Genomic DNA, 22,118 nt, shown 5'->3' with positions numbered 1-22,118 from the left:
CACAACACACAAGAACTTAAGTAAAAAAGAAAACACTTGTTATTAAACAGTTGTAAAAATAAAATAACTGAGAAATTCTTATCGTTATTTTAGTGCAATAAAATACTTTACAGTTTACAACCAAGACATTAAGTCGCACTGGAAATGCACGCGTGTGTGTGTGCTTGTCCGAGTGAACCTCGGAGCGAATTATACTGATGTGTGTGCGCGAACGCACCAAGCGTCATGTTAATTGTATTTTTTTTTTTTTTTTTTTGGGTTGAATTTTTAAAGTGTTTTTAAAATCTCGTTCGCGACCCGTCACTAGGGAGGAGGGTGGAGTGGTGACGAGCACTGCGCTCACATTTTTTTTTAAATCGGAGTGATTCGCTTAATTTGGTGAAGTAACGATACCATCACGCCAGTATCGATACGATACCGATACTCACCATGTATCAATACTATCGATACTTGGTATCGATACGCCCAGCGCTACTCTGCACTAGGGTTTCTAAACTCTTCAAAATGGCCGTGCACGTGTGTACAGGGTGTGATGTCATCAAAATGAGAGCCCCCAGACAGGGGGTGTGGTGTAGAGGGAGATAGCAGAGTTCAAGGTTGCAGGTTGGGCAAGGACAAATGTCTTTTTTAAGCTAATCTGCAGGCCGAACTCATGACATGCAGAGTCAAAAGATGTGCAGAGCAGTTGTAGTTCAGCCTCTGAGTGGGCGGCAAAGGCAGCATCATCAGCATAAAGCAGTTCACGCACCATGACATGACGTGCTTTGGTCTGCTAAGTGAATAACTATTACGACCGATTTGAGACAATAATATAATTGATGCTTGTTGTGTGCATTTTATGTAGGCTTCTGTTGTTTGCCTTGGTGTTCACTTTCTCTGCGGTTAAAGGCCTACTGAAATTAGATTTTCTTATTTAAACGGGGATAGCAGGTCCATTCTATGTGTCATACTTGATCATTTCGCGATATTGCCATATTTTTGCTGAAAGAATTTAGTAGAGAATATCGACGATAAAATTCGAAACTTTTGGTCGCTAACAGAAAAGCCCTGCCTTTACCGGAAGTCGCAGACGATGACGTCACATGTTTGATGGCTCCTCACATCCTCACATTGTTTTTAATGGGAGCCTCCAACAAAAAAAGCTATTCGGACTGAGAAAACGACAATTTCCCCATTAATTTGAGCTAGGATGAAAGATTCGTGTTTGAGGATATTGATAGCGACGGACTACAAAAAAAAACAAAAAAACGCGATTGCATTGGGACGGATTCAGATGTTTTTAGACACATTTACTAGGATAATTCTGGGAAATCCCTTATCTTTCTATTGTGTTTCTGGTGTTTTAGTGAGTTTAATAGTACATGATAGTCGGAAGGGTGTATCCACGGGTGTCTTGACGCCAGTGTCTGATGGAAGTCGACAGCAGCTATACGGACGGCACAAGCTCTTCTGATCTCCGGTAAGTGGCGACTTTTTACCACAATTTTCACACTGAAAACTGCTGGTTGACATGTGGTCGGGATCCATGTTCGCTTGACCGCTCTGATCCATAGTAAAGTTTCACCTCCGGGAATTTTAAACAATGAGTCACAGTGTGTTTGTGTGGCTAAAGGCTAAAGTTTCCCAACTCCATCTTTCTACTTTGACTTCTCCATTATTAATTGAACAAATTGCAAAAGATTCAGCAACACAAATGTCCAAAATATTGTGTAATTATGCGGTTAAAGCAGCCGACTTTTAGCTGTGTGTGTGCGCAGAGCTAATATTCTCCTAACAGTCTGTGACGTCACGCGTACACGTCATCATTCCGCGACGTTTTCAACAGGACACTTCGCGGGAAATTTAAAATTGCAATTTGGTAAACTAAAAAGGCCATATTGGCGTGTGTTGTAATGTTAATATTTCATCATTGATATATAAACTATCAGACTGCGTGGTCGGTAGTAGTGGATTACAGTAGGCCTTTAAGATGCAGACTGAGTTGTTTTCATTCATGACAAAGTGGTAATAAGACTGGATATTTTTATTTCTGAGTTTAATGTCTGAAGTAAAATGTTTCAATAACAAAAAGCAGTTCTTTAACAATATTTTACAGAGTAGTTACTTTACATTTAGTTACATTTACTGTCATCTAGTTACAACCAATCCTTTGGTGGCACCTGCAATGCTGGTTTGGACACCTCAGTTCACACCAAGTATGTTTATGGTATTGTCTCTTAAGAAAATGCTTGCTGAAATGTGAGGCACAATACTGTATACTGTGTGTCATCAGCATTAGACTCTGCTTGATATAACGTGACGTTTCTACTTAGGCCTCGTGACAACTCCACCGAGGGATTTCACGAGTGGGAATTCATGACAACTCATTGCTGGGGGGAACAGGCCACTGGGGAGTGGACCTTGAGAATTCGTGATTCACCCTCTGGAGGGAGAGAAAACTTTGAACCAGGTCTGCTGTTTATCGTCTGCTGTTTATCGTCGTAACTATCGCAGTGTTGTGATAGAACTTCATGAAAACAAATTGCAGGCGTCGCCAGTACCTCTTATCGAGCCTCTCCTTCCTTCTTCTCCCGTGTTTGTTCCACAGGGATGCTGAAGAAGTGGTCTCTGGTGATTTATGGCACTGCAGAGCCACTGTATCCCATTCATCGCCGGCAAAGGCGATCGGCTGAGATGGCGAAGGATGAGGACTTCACTGAAGAATACACTGGTATGTGCTCCACGTGCACAGTTTTATAGAACAACATGAGCAGTTTTAAAGACGACGTGACATTTAGGAGTCTTTACAATTCAAGGACCCTGCGACCCAGAATGCAGTGATGATGGTTGCCAAGGTCCCGGCCCCAGGCTGTGTGTCACGTGCTCCCACTTTTTCCTTAAATTCAAGAACAACACACGGTTTGCATAACTGGCTCTGCCTCTTGACTATGTTTAGATTTACACAAACCTTTCAACGACGAACCAATTTCTGTCCAACAGGATATGTTTGTCAGAGTGTCCCAGGGGATTCTGGGGAGACCGGCGACGATGTAAGCGATGCTACTTCTCCTGTGATAGCTGTACAGGAAGTCGTAGTGATCAATGCACCTCATGTCAACCCCGCTACCACCTGACTGAGGAGACCAATACGTGCACTGCTGTCTGCCAGGAAGACTATTACCTGGACCATGGTAGGTTGTTCCTGCTCTTAAAGGCCTACTGAAATGAGATTTTCTTATTCAAACGGGGATAGCAGGTCCATTCTATGTGTCATACTTGATCATTTCACGATATTGCCATATTTTTGCTGAAAGGATTTAGTAGAGAACATCGACATTAAAGTTTGCAACTTTCGGTCGCTAATAAAAAAGAGTTGTCTTTACCGGAAGTAGCAGACGATGACGTCACAAGGGTGAGGGCTCCTCACGTCCTCACATTGTTTATAATTGGAGCCTCCAGCAGCAAGAGCTATTCGGACGACAATTTTTCCATTAATTTGAGCGAGGATGAAAGATTTGTGGATGATGATACTGATAGTGAAGGACTAGAAAGAAAAAAAAATTAAAAATAAAAATTTAAAAAATTAAAAAGGCCATTGCATTGGGACGGATTTAGATGTTTTTAAACACATTTACTAGGACAATTCTGGGTAATCCCTTATCTTTCTATTGTGTTGCTAGTGTTTTAGTGAGATTAACTAGTGTCTGATAGTCGGAGGGGTGTGTCCACGGGTGTCTTGAGGCCAGTGTCTGAGGGAAGTCACGGCAGATAGAAGGACAACGCAAACTCCACAGATCTCCGGTAATAGCCGACTTTTTAACACAAATTTCTCACCGAAACCTGCTGGTTGACAAGTGGTCGGGAACTATGTTAGCTTGACCGCTCTGATCCATAGTAAAGCTTCACCTCCGGGAATCTTAAACAAGGAATCACCGTGTGTTTGTGTGGCTAAAGGCTAAAGCTTCCCAACTCCATCTTTCTACTTTGACTTCTCCATTATTAATTGAACAAATTGCAAAAGATTCAGCAACACAGATGTCCAGGATACTGTTTGGATTGCGCGATGAAAAGATACGACTTTTAGCCGCAAATGGTGCTGCGCTAATATTTCCTGACAGTCCGTGATGTCACGCGCATGCGTCATCATTCCGCGACGTTTTCAACCAGAAACTCCGCGGGAAATTTAAAATTGCAATTTAGTAAAATAATTGACATGTGTTGCAATGTTAATATTTCATCATTGATATATAAACTATCAGACTGCGTGGTCGGTAGTAGTGGGTTTCAGTAGGCTTTTAACATTGCCTTAATTCGTCAAACTGTGTGTGTGAATGTTGCAAAAAAAGAAGTAACTAGAATTTTCGAAGCCTTGCAACATTACTATAAGCCAGGGCTCTTCAACTCGCAGCCCAGGGGCCAATTTCAGCCCGGGAATGACACCATTCGGGCCCACCGAGTTCAGTAAAAACATGGGTCAAAGCAAACCAGCGGGGGGCCGTGTGTTTCCCACCTAGGCCTTCAGTGAGGTCTGACTTCAATGATTACCTCTCAAAATACTATAATTGATGTCACCACATTGCTGGAAAAATACTATACAGAAACACATTTACGCACTATTGTGCATTGTACAAAACGGGTTATTGTCTGGCGCATTTAAAAATCTATAAACCCGCATCAGCAATTAAAACATATCATATGTGGTACTTTCAAAATTAAAATGGAAAAAAATATATTAAACGTGAAAAACTAAAGGAATAAAATAGCTGAGATAGCTTCCGTGGTTGGCCGACATTGTCTCACAAGATGTAGTTTCTCTTTAAATATCCTTCTTGAAAATGGCCTTGCAAATATATGTGTTGTCTTGTCTATTCATAAAAGATGCAGACGAGGCATGTTAGCTGAGATCTTAAAGTTTACTCCACAGCATGGTCATTGATAACATCCAGCTGCCGACACGTTTACATCCAACAACCTAAACAGGGCTACGGCGCATGCTCTTCATTACTGTGGCATGCTAGGTAATGGAGTTCTTGTGTTACCTAGATCATAATATCACAATATATATCTGCCATAAGCCAGCTAGAAGGCGGCCTTACTTACTTCCAACAACTCCTGATCTGATTAGCTATCAGAACTGTCTTTTCAAATGTATGTTCACTTACAGCCCGCATTGTTGATTCTGAAGGCTTCGAGCAGATTTGGTAAAGCATGGCAACATAAGCTATCTGAATTCTGATTGGAAAAAAATGCTATAACTTAAAAACAACAGCGCTGGAAGTAGCATAATATGACATGAAGAGAATATGAATAATTTTAGATATTTAGGGAAAATAAATAAAAAAAATTTTATTCATCATGATTTCTGGTTATGTTAGGCCAGCGGAAAAGGCCTTGTTCTGACGGCACACCACTGTAGCAAATATAGAACACAAGGGCCAAAAGTTGTGAGTTATTTAACTGAGGCGTTCTTCAAGGCTCCCCTCAAGTCCTCTCCTTTTTGACAGTTACAGTTTTTTTTTCGTAATGTGATTTATGTAACTAATGTGTTGCTGTAGCTTGTTTACGGCAGATTCAGTCAATAGTCATTTGTTCCATGTCTTTAGTTATACTAGCGGTGTTCCTCATAGTTCCATTTAAAGGGTAACATTAACAGCAGACCTATGTACGCCTCAATATATACCTTGATGTTGCAGAAAAATGACCATATATTTTTTTAACCAATTTCCGAAATCTAGATGGGTGAATTTTGGCGAACTAAACGGCTTTCTATTTATCGCTCTCGGAGCGATGACGTCAGAACGTGACGTCACATAGGTAATAAAGCCGCCATTTTCTCAAACACATTACAAACACCTCGTCTCAGCTCTGTTATTTTCCGTTTTTTCGACTATTTTTTGGAACCTTGGAGACATCATGCCTCGTCGGTGTGTTGTCGGAGGGAGTGACAACACTAACAGGAAAGGATTCAAGATGCACCACCGGCCCAAAGATGCGATACTGGCAAGAAATTGGACGAAATTTGTTCAAAATACGAGGGTCTGGGGAAAGCCGACGAAATGGTCGGTCGTTTGTTCCGCACACTTTACCGTCGAAAGCTATGCTACTACAGAGCTGGCAAGAGTGTGTGGATATTCTGCGACACTCAAAGCAGATGCATTTCCAGCGATAAAGTCAAAGAAATCTGCCGCCAGACCCCCATTGAATGTGCCGGAGCGTCTGCCCATTTTACCGGCGATGCTAAGGCAGACATGGCACAGAGATGTATGGATAACATGCAGATGCATTTGCAACGATAAAGTCAACAAAATCACAAAGGTGAGTTTTGTTGATGTTGTTGACTTATGTGCTAATCAGATATATTTGGTCGCGGCATGACTGCCAGCTAATCGATGCTCACATGCTATTTAGGCTAGCTGTATGTACATATCGCATCATTATGCCTCGTTTGTAGCTATATTTGCATCCAGTCTTTCCCTCCACCCACATTTAATGCCAAACAAACACATACCAATTGACGGATTTAAGTTGATCCAGTGTCACAAGATGCGTAACTTCCGATCGTTGGTCAGCACATTTTACCGGCGATGCTTAATAGCTTCAGTTTATTCTTCAATTTCTTCAATGGCTTCACGGTGGCAGAGGGGTTAGTGCGTCTGCCTCACAATACGAAGGTCCTGCAGTCCTGGGTTCAAATCCAGGCTCGGGATCTTTCTGTGTGGAGTTTGCATGTTCTCCCCGTGAATGCGTGGGTTCCCTCCGGGTACTCCGGCTTCCTCCCACTTCCAAAGACATGCAAATGGGGATAGGTTGATTGGCAACACTAAATTGGCCCTAGTGTGTGAATGTGAGTGTGAATGTTGTCTGTCTATCTGTGTTGGCGCTGCGATGAGGTGGCGACTTGTCCAGGGTGTACCCCGCCTTCCGCCCGATTGTTGCTGAGATAGGCGCCAGCGCCCCCCGCGACCCCGAAAGGGAATAAGCGGTAGAAAATGGATGGAAAAATGGATATTCTTCAATTTCGTTTTCGCTATCTGCCTCCATGTTCCAACCATCCGTTCCAATACATGCGTAATCTGTTGAATCGCTTAAACCGCTGAAATCCGAGTCCGAATCCGAGCTAATATCGCTATACATTGCTGTGCTATCCGTATTGGCATCGCTGGATGACGTCACAGGAAAATGGACGATGGCTTCACAGATAGCAAAAATCAGACACTTTAAAGCTTTTTTTAGGGATATTCCGAGATGGGTAACATTTTGAAAAAAAATTCAAAAAATAAAATAAGCCACTGGGAACTGACTTTTATTGGTTTTAACCCTTCTGAAATTGTGATAATGTTCCCCTTTAAGGTCCTCTCTGTTTCATCATTTGGACTATTCACCTCTTGGTCCGCAAATTTAGTTAAAAAAACATGTAATAAACTCACATTTTTTCCGCAAATTCCTAAGAATATTAGAGTGCTGTCATATATAATAATTTTGGACGAGCTGTTTTTGCAGAAAATCCTCAAAAAACAGGAGCACGCACCTATAACTCTGACAAAATAAATAGACCAAAATCAAATGTCTGCTATGGAGGATGCAGAATAAACAAAAGTCTAACAGTGAAGGAAAAATATTGCTTCCTCGGTTCTTAGCTTTCTGTAAATGTGGCCCCGGTATAAGCCCTAAGGGTTTGACTTCACATAAATATTAGTTTACTTCATAGTGCACTGTCAGTGTTGCTTGGACACATCAAGTCTGTTGAAGTGTGTGTGTTTGTGTGTGTATGTGTCTAAGTCTGATAAATCACTCGTGTGTTTTGTTTTGATTTCCCCTCCATAGATGCAAATATGTGCAGAAAGTGCAGCGAGAACTGCTTGAGGTGTACCTCCTCCAGCGTCTGCACTGAATGCAAAACAGACATGAGGTGAAGACAAAACCTCTGATGAGGCTGCCGCCAACTGCTTAGTAAACAATACAGACCGCGTGCGCGCTGTTGCATTGTGCGACACTTCTTTTCTTTTCTTTTTTCTAAAGCCTGTATCTTCAGATAGGGGTTATCATCACTTTTTCAATTTTTGCATTATCACAGCATCATTGGGAAGAATGAAACAAGTCAGGCCGGGCAAAAATCGTGGTGAAGCAAAAAATAAACATAAACGTTTTACAATTAAAGGGGCTGTTTGCAATATTTACACGAATGTCTAGAAGGCGCTAACTTTCCAATGTATTTTACTCACTATATCCCCCTCTCTTACGGCTTCTAGTGCATAACGTAATGTTAGCTAATGATAAAGTTAAAGTTAAAGTACCAATGATTGTAACACACATACTAGATGTGGCGAAATTATTCTATGCATTTGACCCATCACCCTTGTTCACCCCCTGGGAGGTGAGGGGAGCAGTGGGCAGCAACGGTGCCGCGCCCGGGAGTCATTTATGGTGATTTAACCCCCAATTCCATCCCTTAATGCTGAGTGCCAAGCAGGGAGGTAATGGGTCCCATTTTTAGAGTCTTTTTTTTTAGAGACCTACCAATCTCAGGGCGGACACTCTAACCACTAGGTCATAGCGATCTGAATAGTTAACTGTCATTGAATGTACAGTCGTGGTCAATAGTGTACATACACTTGTAAAGAACATAATGTCATGGCTTTCTTGAGTTTCCAATATTTTCTACAACTCTTATTTTTGTGTAATAGAGTGATTGGAGCACATACTTGTTGGTCACAAAAAACATTCATGAAGTTTGGTTCTTTTATGAATTTATTATGGGTCTACTGAAAATGTGACCAAATCTGCTGGGTCAAAAGTATACATACAGCAATGGTAATATTTGCTTACATGTCCCTTGGCGAGTTTCACTGCAAAAAGGTGCATTCGGTAGCCATCCACAAGCTTCTGGTTGAATTTTTGACCACTCACCTTGACAAAATTGGTGCAGTTAATCTAATTAGATAGATAGATAGATAGATAGATAGATAGATTAATAGATGGATAGGTCTTTATTGTCATTGCACAACAAAACTTTGTTTACAGCACAAACCCGTTCAAGATGAGACAAACAAACAGTGTACAGGGTTACAGAACAAGAACGCTGATGGGTCGCCACAAGGCGCCCCGTAAAAGATGGGAAAAGTAAAATGCTAGGGGAGGATGAGTAAAAAATACAATCTAGACTGGGCTCCTAAGGGGGCTCAGTCTGGAGTGGGAAAAAACCTCCATAGCAAAGCACATATGCATATTACAACGTACATCTCGAGATATCTAGCAACAGAGGGAAGGGAGTTCGGGGTCATGATGGTAGGCCGCAGCTCTTCGGCGCTGACCATCCAATCATCACCTCTATGGATTCGCGTCGAGGGCGTTGGGTTGGGGGTGTGTGTGTGTGGCGTATATTTTTGTGGATGTGTGTGTGTGTAAGCCCGTAGTGTGTCTCTGTTCCGCGGCCTTGATGTATTGTGCAGTCGCTAGTCCAAAGTCAACAACAACAAGTGTGTGTCCATGACAGACAAGAAGGGAGTTTGTTGTGTCTTCGCTGCACTGTCCTTCGGGAGAGTCTCGACGCCAGGGAAACAATTTAAGTTAGAATGTTTTGTATGCGAGTGAAAATAAAATTTGCTTTTCACTCTAAAAAGTCTATGACTGGTCCTCAAAAACTGCGGGTTAGACAGTCCACAGTTCTTCCCGCATCCTCCATTCATTTGTGGCAGCTTTTTGGGTACTCTGAAGACTGCCAGCAACGCTTACTCCAATCAGCAGATGTCCTGTTGTCATAATTTCAAATAGGTAGATATCTTCACGTCCTCGACAGAAAAAAGTCGCGAGACACGCAGCACTCCTTCTTCTCACAAGAGTCCGTCGTGTGTCCAGCAACAACCGCTTCGTCACGACAGCAGGTTCCCCCAAACCTAAGATCTTGTCAATTTTGTTGAGGCTAGTTTAATAGTTCCAATGTTTAGGTTTGGAGAGCAGTGCAAAAAGAGGCAACAGGAAAGTTAAGACAAGACAAAGAAACAAGCAGGAGAGATAAGGGACAGGAAAGGGGAGAATCCGCCCTCGATGAGTGCCAGAGAGGAAGTATCAATGTGTTGGTTTTCTGACATGGACTTGTTTTTTCAGTATTATCCACACGTTTAAGTCAGGACTTTGGTAAGGCTGTTCTAATATTCTTAATTGTAGCCTGATTTAGCCATTCTTTTACCACTTTTGACATGTGTTTGGGGTCATTGTCCTGTTGGAACACCCAACTGAGCCCAAGACCCAACCTCCGAGCTGATGATTTTAGGTTGTCCTGAAGAATTTTGAGGTAATCCTCCTTTTTCAATGTCGTATTTACTCTCTTTAAAACACCAGTTTCATTGGCGGCAAAACAGACCCAGAGCATAATACTACCACCACCATGCTTGACAGTAGGTTTGGTGTTCCTGGGATTACAGGCCTCACCATTTCTCCTCCAAACATATTACTGGTATTGTGACCAAACAGCTAAATTGTTGTTTCATCTGACACCAGATGGACAAAGAAAAGACCTTCTGGAGGTAAGTTATGTGGACAATGCTGAAGAAAAAAGTCCATGTCAGAAAACCAACAAATTTAGCTGAATTGCACCAATTTTGTCAAATAAGTGGTCAAAAATTCAACCAAAAGCTTGTGGATGGCTACCAAAAGCGCCTTATTGCAGTGAAACTTGCCAAGGGACATGTAAGCAAATATAAACATTGCTGTATGTATACTTTTGACCCAGCAGATTTGCTCACATTTTCAGGAGACCCATAATGAATTCATAAAAGAAGCAAACTTCATGAATGTTTTTTGTGACCAACAAGTATGTGCAGTGGGGCAAAAAAAGTATTTAGTCAGCCATCGATTGTGCAAGTTCTCCCACTTAAAATGATTTCAGAGGTCTGTAATTTTCATCATAGGTACACTTCAACTGTGAGAGACAGATTTTTTGTGGTAAAATAAAGCCAATGTGGAACCCTTTATTTAGAAAAGTACCAAAAAGTATTGAATTGATTTAGGTACCGGTTACAAAATATTGGTATCGGGACAACACTACCTGCAGGTTTTTTCGTTAATATTATTGATCTATAAACAAGTCCAGTTAATTTTATTAATAAGCTACAACAAAAGCTCTGATAGTGAATACGGGCAAGTGGATGCATTATTCTTAGATCGGTTAGTGTTGTTTCCTGAAAGTGTGCAAAGGAAATGGGATTAGGAGGCTTTATACCCGCCCAGCCCAGGGCCCTTGGCATCCCACAACCTGCAACCTGTGACAAATTAAACCATAATATTGAGTTAGAAGTCTACCGACATTGGCTCTCTGTGACTCAGCTCACCTAGCGCCCGCAGTGGCAGCTGTGGGTTGGTAAGCGGAGCTCGCAGGCTAATAGCGGTGAGTCACCACCGTGCCGTCGCTTGGGTAGTGGCGGTGGGCATCACGCCACTTCATGCTCTCCCCGCCCTCTCTCCAGCCTGCGCGGGAACCGATGCCAGCGGAGCTGCGCGCCAGCATTCTACCACGACGAGGGGGAGGGTCTGTGCAAAGCTTGCCACCGGGTCTGCGCCGCTTGCGCAGGTGAGAGGTCAAAGGTCACCGGAGGCTACACCAGATCTAGGGAGGTGCCGCTGAGTGATGGTCGTACTTTTCATCAGGTGCAGGCGTTGAGGCGTGCACACGATGTGCAGAAGGTTACTTAATGGAGGAATGGAGGTGTGTTCCCAACTGCAGTGGCGGCTTCTTCGCCACGGAGCCAAACCTGGAGATAGCTGACGGGCACAGGATGTGTAGGAGGTGAGCTCAATGGTGTGTGTTCAGGTGTGGGAGGCTTGTTTATCTGCTGATGACAGGCCTGCATCCTGTTTGTGTGCGTGTGTGTGTGTTTTCCACTCTGCGCTGCAAATGCCGTCGATGGGCTCTGCCTCTACAGGTGCGACGCCAGCTGTCTCACCTGTGTCGGACCGAGCCTGGCCAACTGCAGCAGCTGTTCCAGTGGCCACAGCCTGCAGGATGGGGAGTGTGTTCTCAACACGGCATGCGCAGATGGTCAGTCCCTGCCAGCTTTTATTGGCTCACGTCCTTTAAATAAACATAATAGAAAGCCCGTTGAGCTGTTTGTTTTGACACTTTTAAATTCAAAGAGCCAGTCATCGCTTTGAAAAAAAAACAACAGTTCAAGTTCATTGTCGTGCTTCCTCGTCGCTCGCAATGTTAAAGTGGAACATTATCACCAGACCTATGTAAGCGTCAATATATACCTTGATGTTACAGAAAAAGGACCATATATTTTTGAACCGATTTCCGAACTCTAAATGGGTGAATTTCGGCAAATTAAACGCCTTTCTGTTATTCGCTCTCTAGGTAGTCAATCCGCCATGTTCTCAAACACATTACAAACACCGAGTCAAATAAACTCTGTTATTTTCCGTTTTTTCGACTGTTTTCCGTAAATTGGAGACATCATGCCTCGTCGGTGTGTTGTCGGAAGGTGTAACAACACGACCAGGGACGGATTCAAGTTGACTTACGTGGAGTGTGCATCGATTAGCACCTCATACTAATCGATGCTAACATGCTATATAGGCTAGCTGTATATACATATTGCATCGTTATGCCTCATTTGTAGCTATATTTGCATCCAGCCTTTCCCTACACCCACATTTAATGCCAGACAAACACTTACAAATCGACGGATTCACGTACACCAGTGGTCAAAAGATCCGAAAGTTCTTCGTCTGCACATTTTACCAGCGATGCTACGACAGATATGGCACAGAGATGTATGGATACCCTGCAACACTCAAAGCAGATGCATTTCCAACGACAAAGTCAACGAAATCACAAAGGTGAGTTTTGTTGATGTTATTGACTTATGTGCTAATCAGACATATTTGATCGCGGCACGCTAATCGATGCTAACATGCTAATTAGGGTAGCTGTATGTACATTTGTAGCTATATTTGCATCCAGCTTTTTACTCCACCCACATTCAATGCCAAACAAACATATACCAATCGACGGATTTAAGTTGCTCCTGCACATTTTACCGGCGATACTACGACAGACATGGCACAGAGATGTATGGATACCCTGCGAAACTCAATCAATGGTTAGAAGGCAATCGCCGAATAGCTTCAATAGCTATTCGCTCAATAGCTTCAGTTTCTTCTTCAATTTTGTTTTCACTACTCCAACCATTCGTTTCAATACAAGCGTAATATGTTGAATCGCTTAAGCCGCTGAAAACCGAGTCTGAATCCGAGCTAATGTCGCTATATCTTGCTGTGCTATCCGCCATGTTGGCATCACTAAATGACGTCACAGGATAATGGACGATGGATTTAAAGATAGCAATAATCAGGCACTTTAAAGCCTTTTTTCGGGATATTCCATGATGGGTAAAATAAATAAAAAAACTTCGAAAAATAAATTAAGCCACTGGGAACTGATTTTTATTGGTTTTAACCCTTCTGAAATTGTGATAATGTTCCCCTTTAATGCCTTAAATCTTTTGTTTTTTTTGGTTTGTTAAACCTTGCAGCAGAGTTCCAAGACAGTAACGGGGAGTGTCACCCGTGTCACCCGACATGTCTGAAGTGCACAGGACCACAAGACTGGGAGTGCATCAGCTGTGTTGCTTCACGGTAAGTTGGATTCCTGTGCTAATAGCCTCAATATAACGAAACAACAACAAAACAATAAATGGATTGATTAACATGGATCCCGACTTAAACAAAATGAAAAACTTATTTGGGTCTTGCCATTTAGTGGTCAATTGTACGGAATATGTACCGTATTTTTCGGATTATAAATCGCTCCGGAGTATTTGTCGCACCGGCCGAAAATGCATAATAAAGAAGGAAAAAAACATACATACGTCGCATTTTTGGAGGAAATTTATTTGATAAAATCCAACACCAGGAATAGACATTTGAAAGGCAATTTAAAATAAATAAAGAATAGTGAACAACAGGCTGAATAAGTGTACCTTATATGAGGCATAAATAACCAACTGAGAAGGTGCCTGGTATGTCAACTAACATATTATGGTAAGAGTCATTCAAATAACTATAACATATAGAACATGCTGTACGTTTACTAAACAATCTGTCACTCCTAATCAATAAATCCCATAAAATCTTCTTCCTCGATGTCGCTTCTAAACAACTCTGCGTAACTCCAAAGGTATGCGCCGCTTCCTCTTGTCGTTTTCTGCTGCATATTTCACCACGTCTAGCTTGTAATCTGCAGTACATGATTTCCTTTTCGGTGCCATTTTTGTTACCGCCAACGATGAAATGACCCATTTTAATAGCTACGGCAGTAGCATATAGCATATAGCAGTTAGCATTCCATGACCCACAATGCACTTCTGCCATGACCCTCCCCCGCCAAATTCTTATTGGTTGACGTGTGTGTGACGATTGCTGACATTTTGTTCGTCTCTTCCACGAATAAGATAAATAATATTATTTGAGATTTTACGGTAATGTGTTAATAATTTCACACACAAGTCGCTCCGGAGTATAAGTCGCACCCCCGGCCAAACTATGTAAAAAACTGCGTTTTATCGTCCGAAAAATACGGTGCTCTACTGTGCAATCTACTGATAAAAGTCTCAATCAATCAATCAAAATCTAAAACACTAATGTATTTTCAAACTGATGATCAGGGCTATGTTTCCAAAAGAACAATCAACCATGGATGACAAAAGTATTAAAAACTGTTTTACATTATATAAAACATTTATAACACAAAAAATTACAGAGGCAGAAAAGAAATACAAAAAGTATTAAAAACGAGCTAACTAGCATACTACGAACATGTACAAAAGAATATTACAGTCAATTATTAGACAGGAACAAAAAAAAATACGAGCACAACATGGGGCATCCTCACTAGCACTAATAAAAATGGCACAAAGAGTGAAGTGAGTTAAATTTATATAGCGCTTTTTCTCTAGTGACTCAAAGCGCTTTACATAGTGAAACCCAATATCTAAGTTACATTTAAACCAGTGTGGGTGGCACTGGGAGCAGGTGTATAAAGTGTCTTGCCCAAGGACACAGCGGCAGTAACTAGGATGGCGGAAGCGGGGATCGAACTTGCAACCCTCAAGTTGCTGGCACGGCCACTCTACCAACCGAGCTATACCACCCCGAGAGGGATTAGCCCCCAACACTTCTCATACGGAAACGTAAATAATGACAACATGAAGGGAAGTAGTTGAAAGCTTCAATAAATACTTTGTAAATATTGGACCAAAATCTGAGGAAAGGATGATTGATTGATTGATTGATTGAAACTTGTATTAGTAGATTGCAAAGGAAGAGAATACGTTATATGAAACAGTACAGTTTACACAGTATAGTACATATTCCGTACAATTTACTACTAAATGGTAACACCCGAATAGGTTTTTCAACTTGTTTAAGTTGGGGTCCACGTTAATCAATTCATGGTCATAATTCCAGACCAAGTTTTAACTGAGAACCATAGGTAGAAATCCCAACTCAATGTTCTTCAAAAAAGTGGGACCAAAGGAAATAGTGTAGTTAAAATTGTGAAAATATGCAAATCCAAGACTTCAATCGATTGTAATGGAATTGAAATGGAAAGAATAAAAAGGTTATTGAAGAGATTTTATGGCAATTAACTTAAATCAGTAACCTATCGTTTAAAATAGGCAGATTCCCAAACAAAATGAAAATAGCTTAAGTTGCACCGATTTATAAAACTGGAGAAAAACACCAATTCACAAATTATAGACCTTTCTTTTTTTTCCACCATTTTATGAAATCATTGAAAAACTGTTCAATAAACAAACATAGAATACTCCCTAGAATCAATATGGTTAATGAGCTAATATTTCAACACTGATGGCTTTAATCGAAATAACAGAGGAAATGACCAATGCAATAGTTGGTAAACAGTGTGCAGGGGCGATGTTTATGGACCCATCTAAAGCATTTGTCTCCATAAATCACACTATTTTGAATTAAATTAGAATGGTATGGAATCAGAGGGTTGGTCTTGAAATGGATAAGAATCTACTTAACCTACAGGAAGCAATACATAAAGCTAGGCGAAAACACGATCAGTAGAATAATACATAATGTTGGCTGTAGAGAACATACAAAGCCTTATTTATTGAATAGAAAATATTGACATTCCAAGTCCCAGCATTCCTGAGGCTCTCCAGCAGGCTGTTCTCCAGGTGAAGGCCATGATGGCTAAATGCTGTTTCACTGTGAGTCTGAGTTCTAGTATTTGGTAAAGACATAAAGCCGGTGACAAAGGACCTCAGGATCTATAGGGGTTGAAACGGTAAAAGCATGTCAGATAGATAAGAAGGTGCAAAGCCATTAAAAATAATAACAATAATAATAGAACTTCATGATTGACCCTGAAGTGGACGGGGAGCCAGTGCAGCAAATTTAAAACTGATGTAATATGCCTCCACCCTTTGGTCCCCGTCAGCACACGTGCTCCTGAGTTTCATAACAATTGTAGATTTGCAATATTCGTTTTGGGAAGATCAGAGAGCAGGGCATTCCAATAGTCTAAACGACAGGAAGTAAGAGCATGCATTAGCACCGCTGTGTTGGCCTAAAAGAGACACAGGCGTACTCTGGCTATGTTCTTACTATTATAAAAAAAAAAAAAAAATGTAACATTTTTCATATATGGAATACAACTCAGTATGGGGTCAAAAATCATGCCCAGATTTTTTAGAGATTGCGTTGGTTAAAATCAGGGGTCACCAACTTTTTTGAAACCAAGAGCTACTTCTTGGGTACTGATTAATGCAAAGGGCTACCAGTTTGATACACACTTAAATAAATTGCCAGAAAAAGCCATATATATATATATATATAGGGACGGCGTATTTTGAAGAAATATTTCACAAATATTTTTTGTTGAAAAAACAGACGCTAAAATGAGGAATTAAATTAAAATCTATTTATTATTCTTTACAATAAAAAGAAACAATTTACTTGAACAATGATTTAAATTGTCAGGAAAGAAGAGGAATGAATTTAAAAGGTAAAAAGGTATATGTGTTAAAAAATCCTAAAATCATGTTTAAGGTTGTATTTTTTTTCTAAAATTGTCTTTCTGAAAGTTATAAGAAGCAAATTAAAAAGATAAATAAATGTATTTAAACAAGTGAAGACCAAGTCTTTAAAATATTTTCTTGGATTTTCAAATTCTATTTGAGTTTTGTCTCTCTTAGAGTTAAAAATGTCTAGCAAAGCGAGACCAGCTTGCTAGTAAATAAAAAAAAATAAAAAAAATAGAGGCAGGTCACTGGTAAGTGCTGCTATTTGAGTTATGTTTAGAACAGGCCAGCGGGCTACTCATCTGGTCCTTACGGGCTACCTGGTGCCCGCGGGCACCGCGTTGGTGACCCCTGCTTTAAACCTTTCTCTGTCTGACATTCAGGACCGATAACTAAAACCTCTGTTTTGCCATCCATGGCTTGACTAAAGTCTCATGCGTTCTCATTCTTGTTTCATAAATAGTTTAATTCTTTAGAAGCACATCGTGAAACTAACATCTGTTAGGGGCAGGCAATGTGGTGTAGAATGTGGAGGCTTGTGACTTGGGACACGGGATCGATTCCCTCAACCAGCAAAAACATAAACTTTTCCAATCAATTGCTGCTCAGGTCCTAGGAAGGTCTTTGCTACTTTGATTGTCTACAAGTTACATGCTATTTTGGGGGTGTTGTTGCAGCGCTCTGGACGAGGGTCATTGCCTAGTCGAGTGCGCCAAGGGCAAGTATGAGTCGGGTCGGCGGTGCCACTTGTGTGATCACACCTGCGCCACTTGTGTAGAGGCGGGGCCGGCCAACTGCACCAGCTGTGACACTGGTAAGGGCCAACAAAGTCGAAGAATAAATGTTGAAGATTAAACAAACGATTAATCACTGCAGACAAGTTTGGAATGGAGCGTTACCTGCACGAGGGCAACTGTGTCGACACCTGTCCCGAGGCTTTTTACCACACCAAGGACAGGAACTGTGAGCCCTGCTCGGACCACTGCAAGCTCTGCACAAGTTTCGACCACTGCCTGAAGTGTAACTCCTCCTATTACGTCTCAGAGGGGTCGTGCGTCAAGCTGGAGTGTGGAGAAGGCATGCTTGGTCACATGACTACCTATGAGTTTGTTGAAGTAACCGAAAAGATGAATTACTTCCCTCTTTTAGGAGAAGTCGAAGATCCGGACTACAGCGACTGCATGGCGTGCGAGGAAGGCTGCAGGCAGTGTGTCTTATGTAAGTCTTGAGGCTGTGCCCTCCTTGCCATATTGCTAAAAATAGTACAATTAAAAGGGCATTGGTCAATTTTGGTTGCAATGTGCCCATCCACACATACGTTTGATATACAGTATAATTATATATATATATATATATATATATATATATATATATATATATATATATATATATATATATATATGTATATGTATATGTATATATATATATATATATATATATATATATATATATATGTATATATGTAGGTGTGAGAAAAATCACAAGACTACTTCGTCTCTACAGAACTGTTTCATGAGGGGTTCCCTCAATCATCAGGAGATTTTAATGGAAGCATTCACATATAATGGTTTATATAGGGCACAGAGTGGGTGGCTACAGGCAGGCGTAGGGGCATGGTGATATGTATATATATATATATATATATATATATATCAAATTTCATACCGACAGCCATCAGACTGTATAATGCAGAGGTCACCAACCTTTTTGAAACCAAGAGCTACTTCTTGGGTACTGATTAATGCGAAGGGCTACCAGTTTGATACACACTTAAATAAATTACCAGAAAATGGGCAATTTGCTCAATATACCTTTAATAAATAAATCTATATATATATTTTAAAAATGGGTATTTCTGTCTGTCATTCCGTCATACATTTTTTTCCTTTTACTGAAGGCTTTTTGTAGAGAATAAATGATGAAAAAAACACTTAATTGAACGGTTTAAAAGAGGAGAAAACATGAAAAAAATGAAAGTTAAATTTTGAAACGGTTTATCTTCAATTTCGACTCTTTAAAATGAAAAATTCAACCGAAAAAAAACTAGGTAATTCAAATCTTTTTGAAAAAATTTTAAAAATAATTTATGGAACATCAGTAGTAATTTTTCCTGATTAAGATTAATTTTTGAATTTTGATGACATGTTTTAAATAGGTTAAAATCCAATCTGCACTTTATTATAATATATAACAAATTGGACCAAGCTAAATTTTAAAAATAATTTATGGAACATCAGTAGCAATTTTTCCTGATTAAGATTATTTCTTGAATTTTGATGACATGTTTTAAATAGGTTAAAATCCAATTTGCACGTTGTTATAATATATAACAAATTGGACCAAGCTATATTTCTAACAAAGACAAATCATTATTTCTTCTAGATTTTCCAGAACAAAAATTTTAAAAGAAATTCAAAAGACTTTGAAATAAGATTTAAATTTGATTCTACAGATTTTCTAGATTTGCCAGAATTAATTTTTTGAATTTTAATCATCAGTTTGAAGAAATATTTCACAAATATTTTTCATACAAAAAACAGCAGCTAAAATGAAGAATTTAATTAAAATTTATGTATTATTCTTTATTATTAAAAAAAAAAAAATACTTGAACATTGATTTAAATTTTCAGGAAAGAAGAGGAAGGAATTTAAAAGGTAAAAAGGTATATGTGTTTAAAAATCCTAAAATCATTTTGAAGGTTGTATTTTTTCTCTAAAATTGTCTTTCGGAAAGTTATAAGAAGCAAAGTAAAACAATAAATGAAGTTATTTAAACAAGTGAAGACAAAGTCTTTAAAATATTTTCTTGGATTTTCAAATTCTATTTGAGTTTTGTCTCTCTTAGAATTAAAAATGTCGAGTAAAGCGAGACTAGCTTGCTAGTAAATAAATACAATTTAAAAAATAGAGGCAGCTCACTGATAAGAGCTGCTATTTCAGCTATTTTTAGAACAGGCCAGCGGGTTACTCATCTGGTCCTTACGGGCTACCTGGTGCCCGCGGGCACTGCGTTGGTGACCCCTGGTATAATGCATATGTTCCTTGACTGAACTTAAAGGCCTACTGAAATGAGATTTTCTTATTTAAACGGGGATAGCAGGTCCATTCTATGTGTCGTACTTGATCATTTCGCGATATTGCCATATTTTTGCTGAAAGGATTTAGTAGAGAACATCCACGATAAAGTTCGCAACTGGAGAAAAGCCCTGCCTCTACCGGAAGTCGCAGACGATGACGTCACATGTTGATGGCTCCCCATATAGTCACATTGATTTTAATAGGAGCCTCCAACAAAAACAGCTATTCAGACCGAGAAAACGACAATTTCCCCATTAATTTGAGTGAGGATGAAAGATTCGTGTTTGAGGATATTGATAGCGACGGACTAGAAAAAAAAAAAAAAAGTTAAAAAAAAAAATGTGATTGCAATCGCGTTGCATGGAGACGGGTTCATATGTTTTTAGAGACATTTACTAGGATAATTCTGGGAAAAAATCCCCTATCTTTCTATTGTGTTGCTAGTGTTTTAGTGAGTTTAACAGTACCTGATAGTCGGAAGTGTACGTCCACGGCCGGGTGTTGACGCGGAGTGTCTCGGGGAAGTCGACTGCAGCTGTACAGACGACACAAGCTCAGCTGATATCTGGTGAGAGGCGACTTTTTAACCACAATTTTTTCACCAAAACCTGCTGGTTGACATGTAGTCGGGATCCATGTCCGCTGTGATCCATACTAAAGTTTCACCTCCGTGAATTTTAAACAAGGAATCACCGTGTGTTTGTGTGGCTAAAGGCTAAAGCTTCCCAACTCCGTCTTTCTACTTTGACTTCTCCAATATTAATTGAACAAATTGCAAAAGATTCAGCAACACAGATGTCCAAAATACTGTATAATTATGTTGTTAAAGCAGACGACTTTTAGCTGTGTGTGTGCGCAGCGCTCATATTCATAACAGCCCGTGACATCACGCGTACACGTCATCATTATGCGACGTTTTCAGGAAAAAAGTCCCGGGAAATTTAAAATTGCAATTTAGTAAACTAAAAAGGCCGTATTGGCATGTGTTGCAATGTTAATATTTCATCATTGATATATAAACTATCAGACTGCGTGGTGGGTAGTAGTGGGTTTCAGTAGGCCTTTAAATGTAGAATATATGTAGAATATATTTATATTATTCATATATTATACATATAATATATGTTATATATTATTATTATTATTGTCTATTGTGAGCGAACTGCGGTGCTGAATTTCCCCCAGGGATCAATAAAGTACCTTCTATTCTAATTTAATTAATCCTTCTCTTTAGAGTCATGAGGAAGCTGGAGCCTAAGCAAAATGCACGGTCCATCTTGGACGGCTGACCTGTCAATCACAGGACTGACACGTTGAGACACACAAACGACACCTATGAATAATTCAGTCTTTAGCAAATCTGACACACTTCTTTAACAAACTTGATGTCTCCCGTACGTGTTTTTTGTTATAAAAAAAAAAATACTCAAACTACGAGCGCATTGCGTTCGACAACCAGGCTCGGAACTCAAAATACTTGTATCTCAAATCATCGAAATTAATTGAAATCAATCTTATCTGTGCTTAACCGACACCATAAGTTTAACACATAACATGACTTTTAAAAAGAAAAAGTAACTATTAGATATGTAATATTGTACAAAACACATGTACTACAAACTAACCTAGTTTTATATAATGTAATAATAATATTGTTTTGCATTTACATTGGAGAGCAGACTTTTAGTTGCTGTCTTCTACGGGCTGTAACAATAGGAACTAGGAAATCCTTGTTTATGTTGCACATGGACATATTTGACTGACGGACCAGGAAGCCAAGCAAGCTGTGCCCGTGCATCAATCGCAATGCTGACCCCTCAGCTCGCCGTGCACGTCAACACAACAAACCGATACACTCCAAATACAGCACCGACAGCCCCCACACACCTTCGTTTTAGACCAGTGGTCCCCAACCACCGGTCCGGGGACTGGTACCAGTCCGTGACGCATTTGCTACCGGGCAGCACAGATACAATAATTACTGTATTTTATAAACTACAGCATTTTCTC

At 40.1% G+C, this 22,118-nt stretch overlaps 1 protein-coding gene across 1 annotated transcript in view; it reads left to right on the top strand.

Annotated features, from left to right (window-relative positions):
• The window catches only part of LOC133536657 (proprotein convertase subtilisin/kexin type 5-like), a 150,718-nt gene that overhangs the window by 67,154 nt on the left and 61,446 nt on the right, over positions 1-22,118 (top strand). The window contains exons 13-23 of the mRNA XM_061877277.1: positions 2,313-2,449; positions 2,588-2,710; positions 2,796-2,898; positions 2,980-3,170; positions 7,804-7,888; positions 11,442-11,545; positions 11,623-11,761; positions 11,898-12,013; positions 13,509-13,611; positions 17,708-17,844; positions 17,907-18,248. Coding sequence (XP_061733261.1) covers positions 2,313-2,449; positions 2,588-2,710; positions 2,796-2,898; positions 2,980-3,170; positions 7,804-7,888; positions 11,442-11,545; positions 11,623-11,761; positions 11,898-12,013; positions 13,509-13,611; positions 17,708-17,844; positions 17,907-18,248 — 1,580 coding nt within the window. The remainder of the gene's footprint in view (positions 1-2,312; positions 2,450-2,587; positions 2,711-2,795; positions 2,899-2,979; positions 3,171-7,803; positions 7,889-11,441; positions 11,546-11,622; positions 11,762-11,897; positions 12,014-13,508; positions 13,612-17,707; positions 17,845-17,906; positions 18,249-22,118) is intronic.

Source organism: Nerophis ophidion, linkage group LG17 (assembly GCF_033978795.1).
Source record: "Nerophis ophidion isolate RoL-2023_Sa linkage group LG17, RoL_Noph_v1.0, whole genome shotgun sequence".
In the NCBI taxonomy this organism is placed as follows: domain Eukaryota; kingdom Metazoa; phylum Chordata; class Actinopteri; order Syngnathiformes; family Syngnathidae; genus Nerophis; species Nerophis ophidion.
The sequence above is the reverse complement of the archived record's forward strand: the minus strand, read 5'-3'. Positions and strand labels throughout refer to the sequence as shown.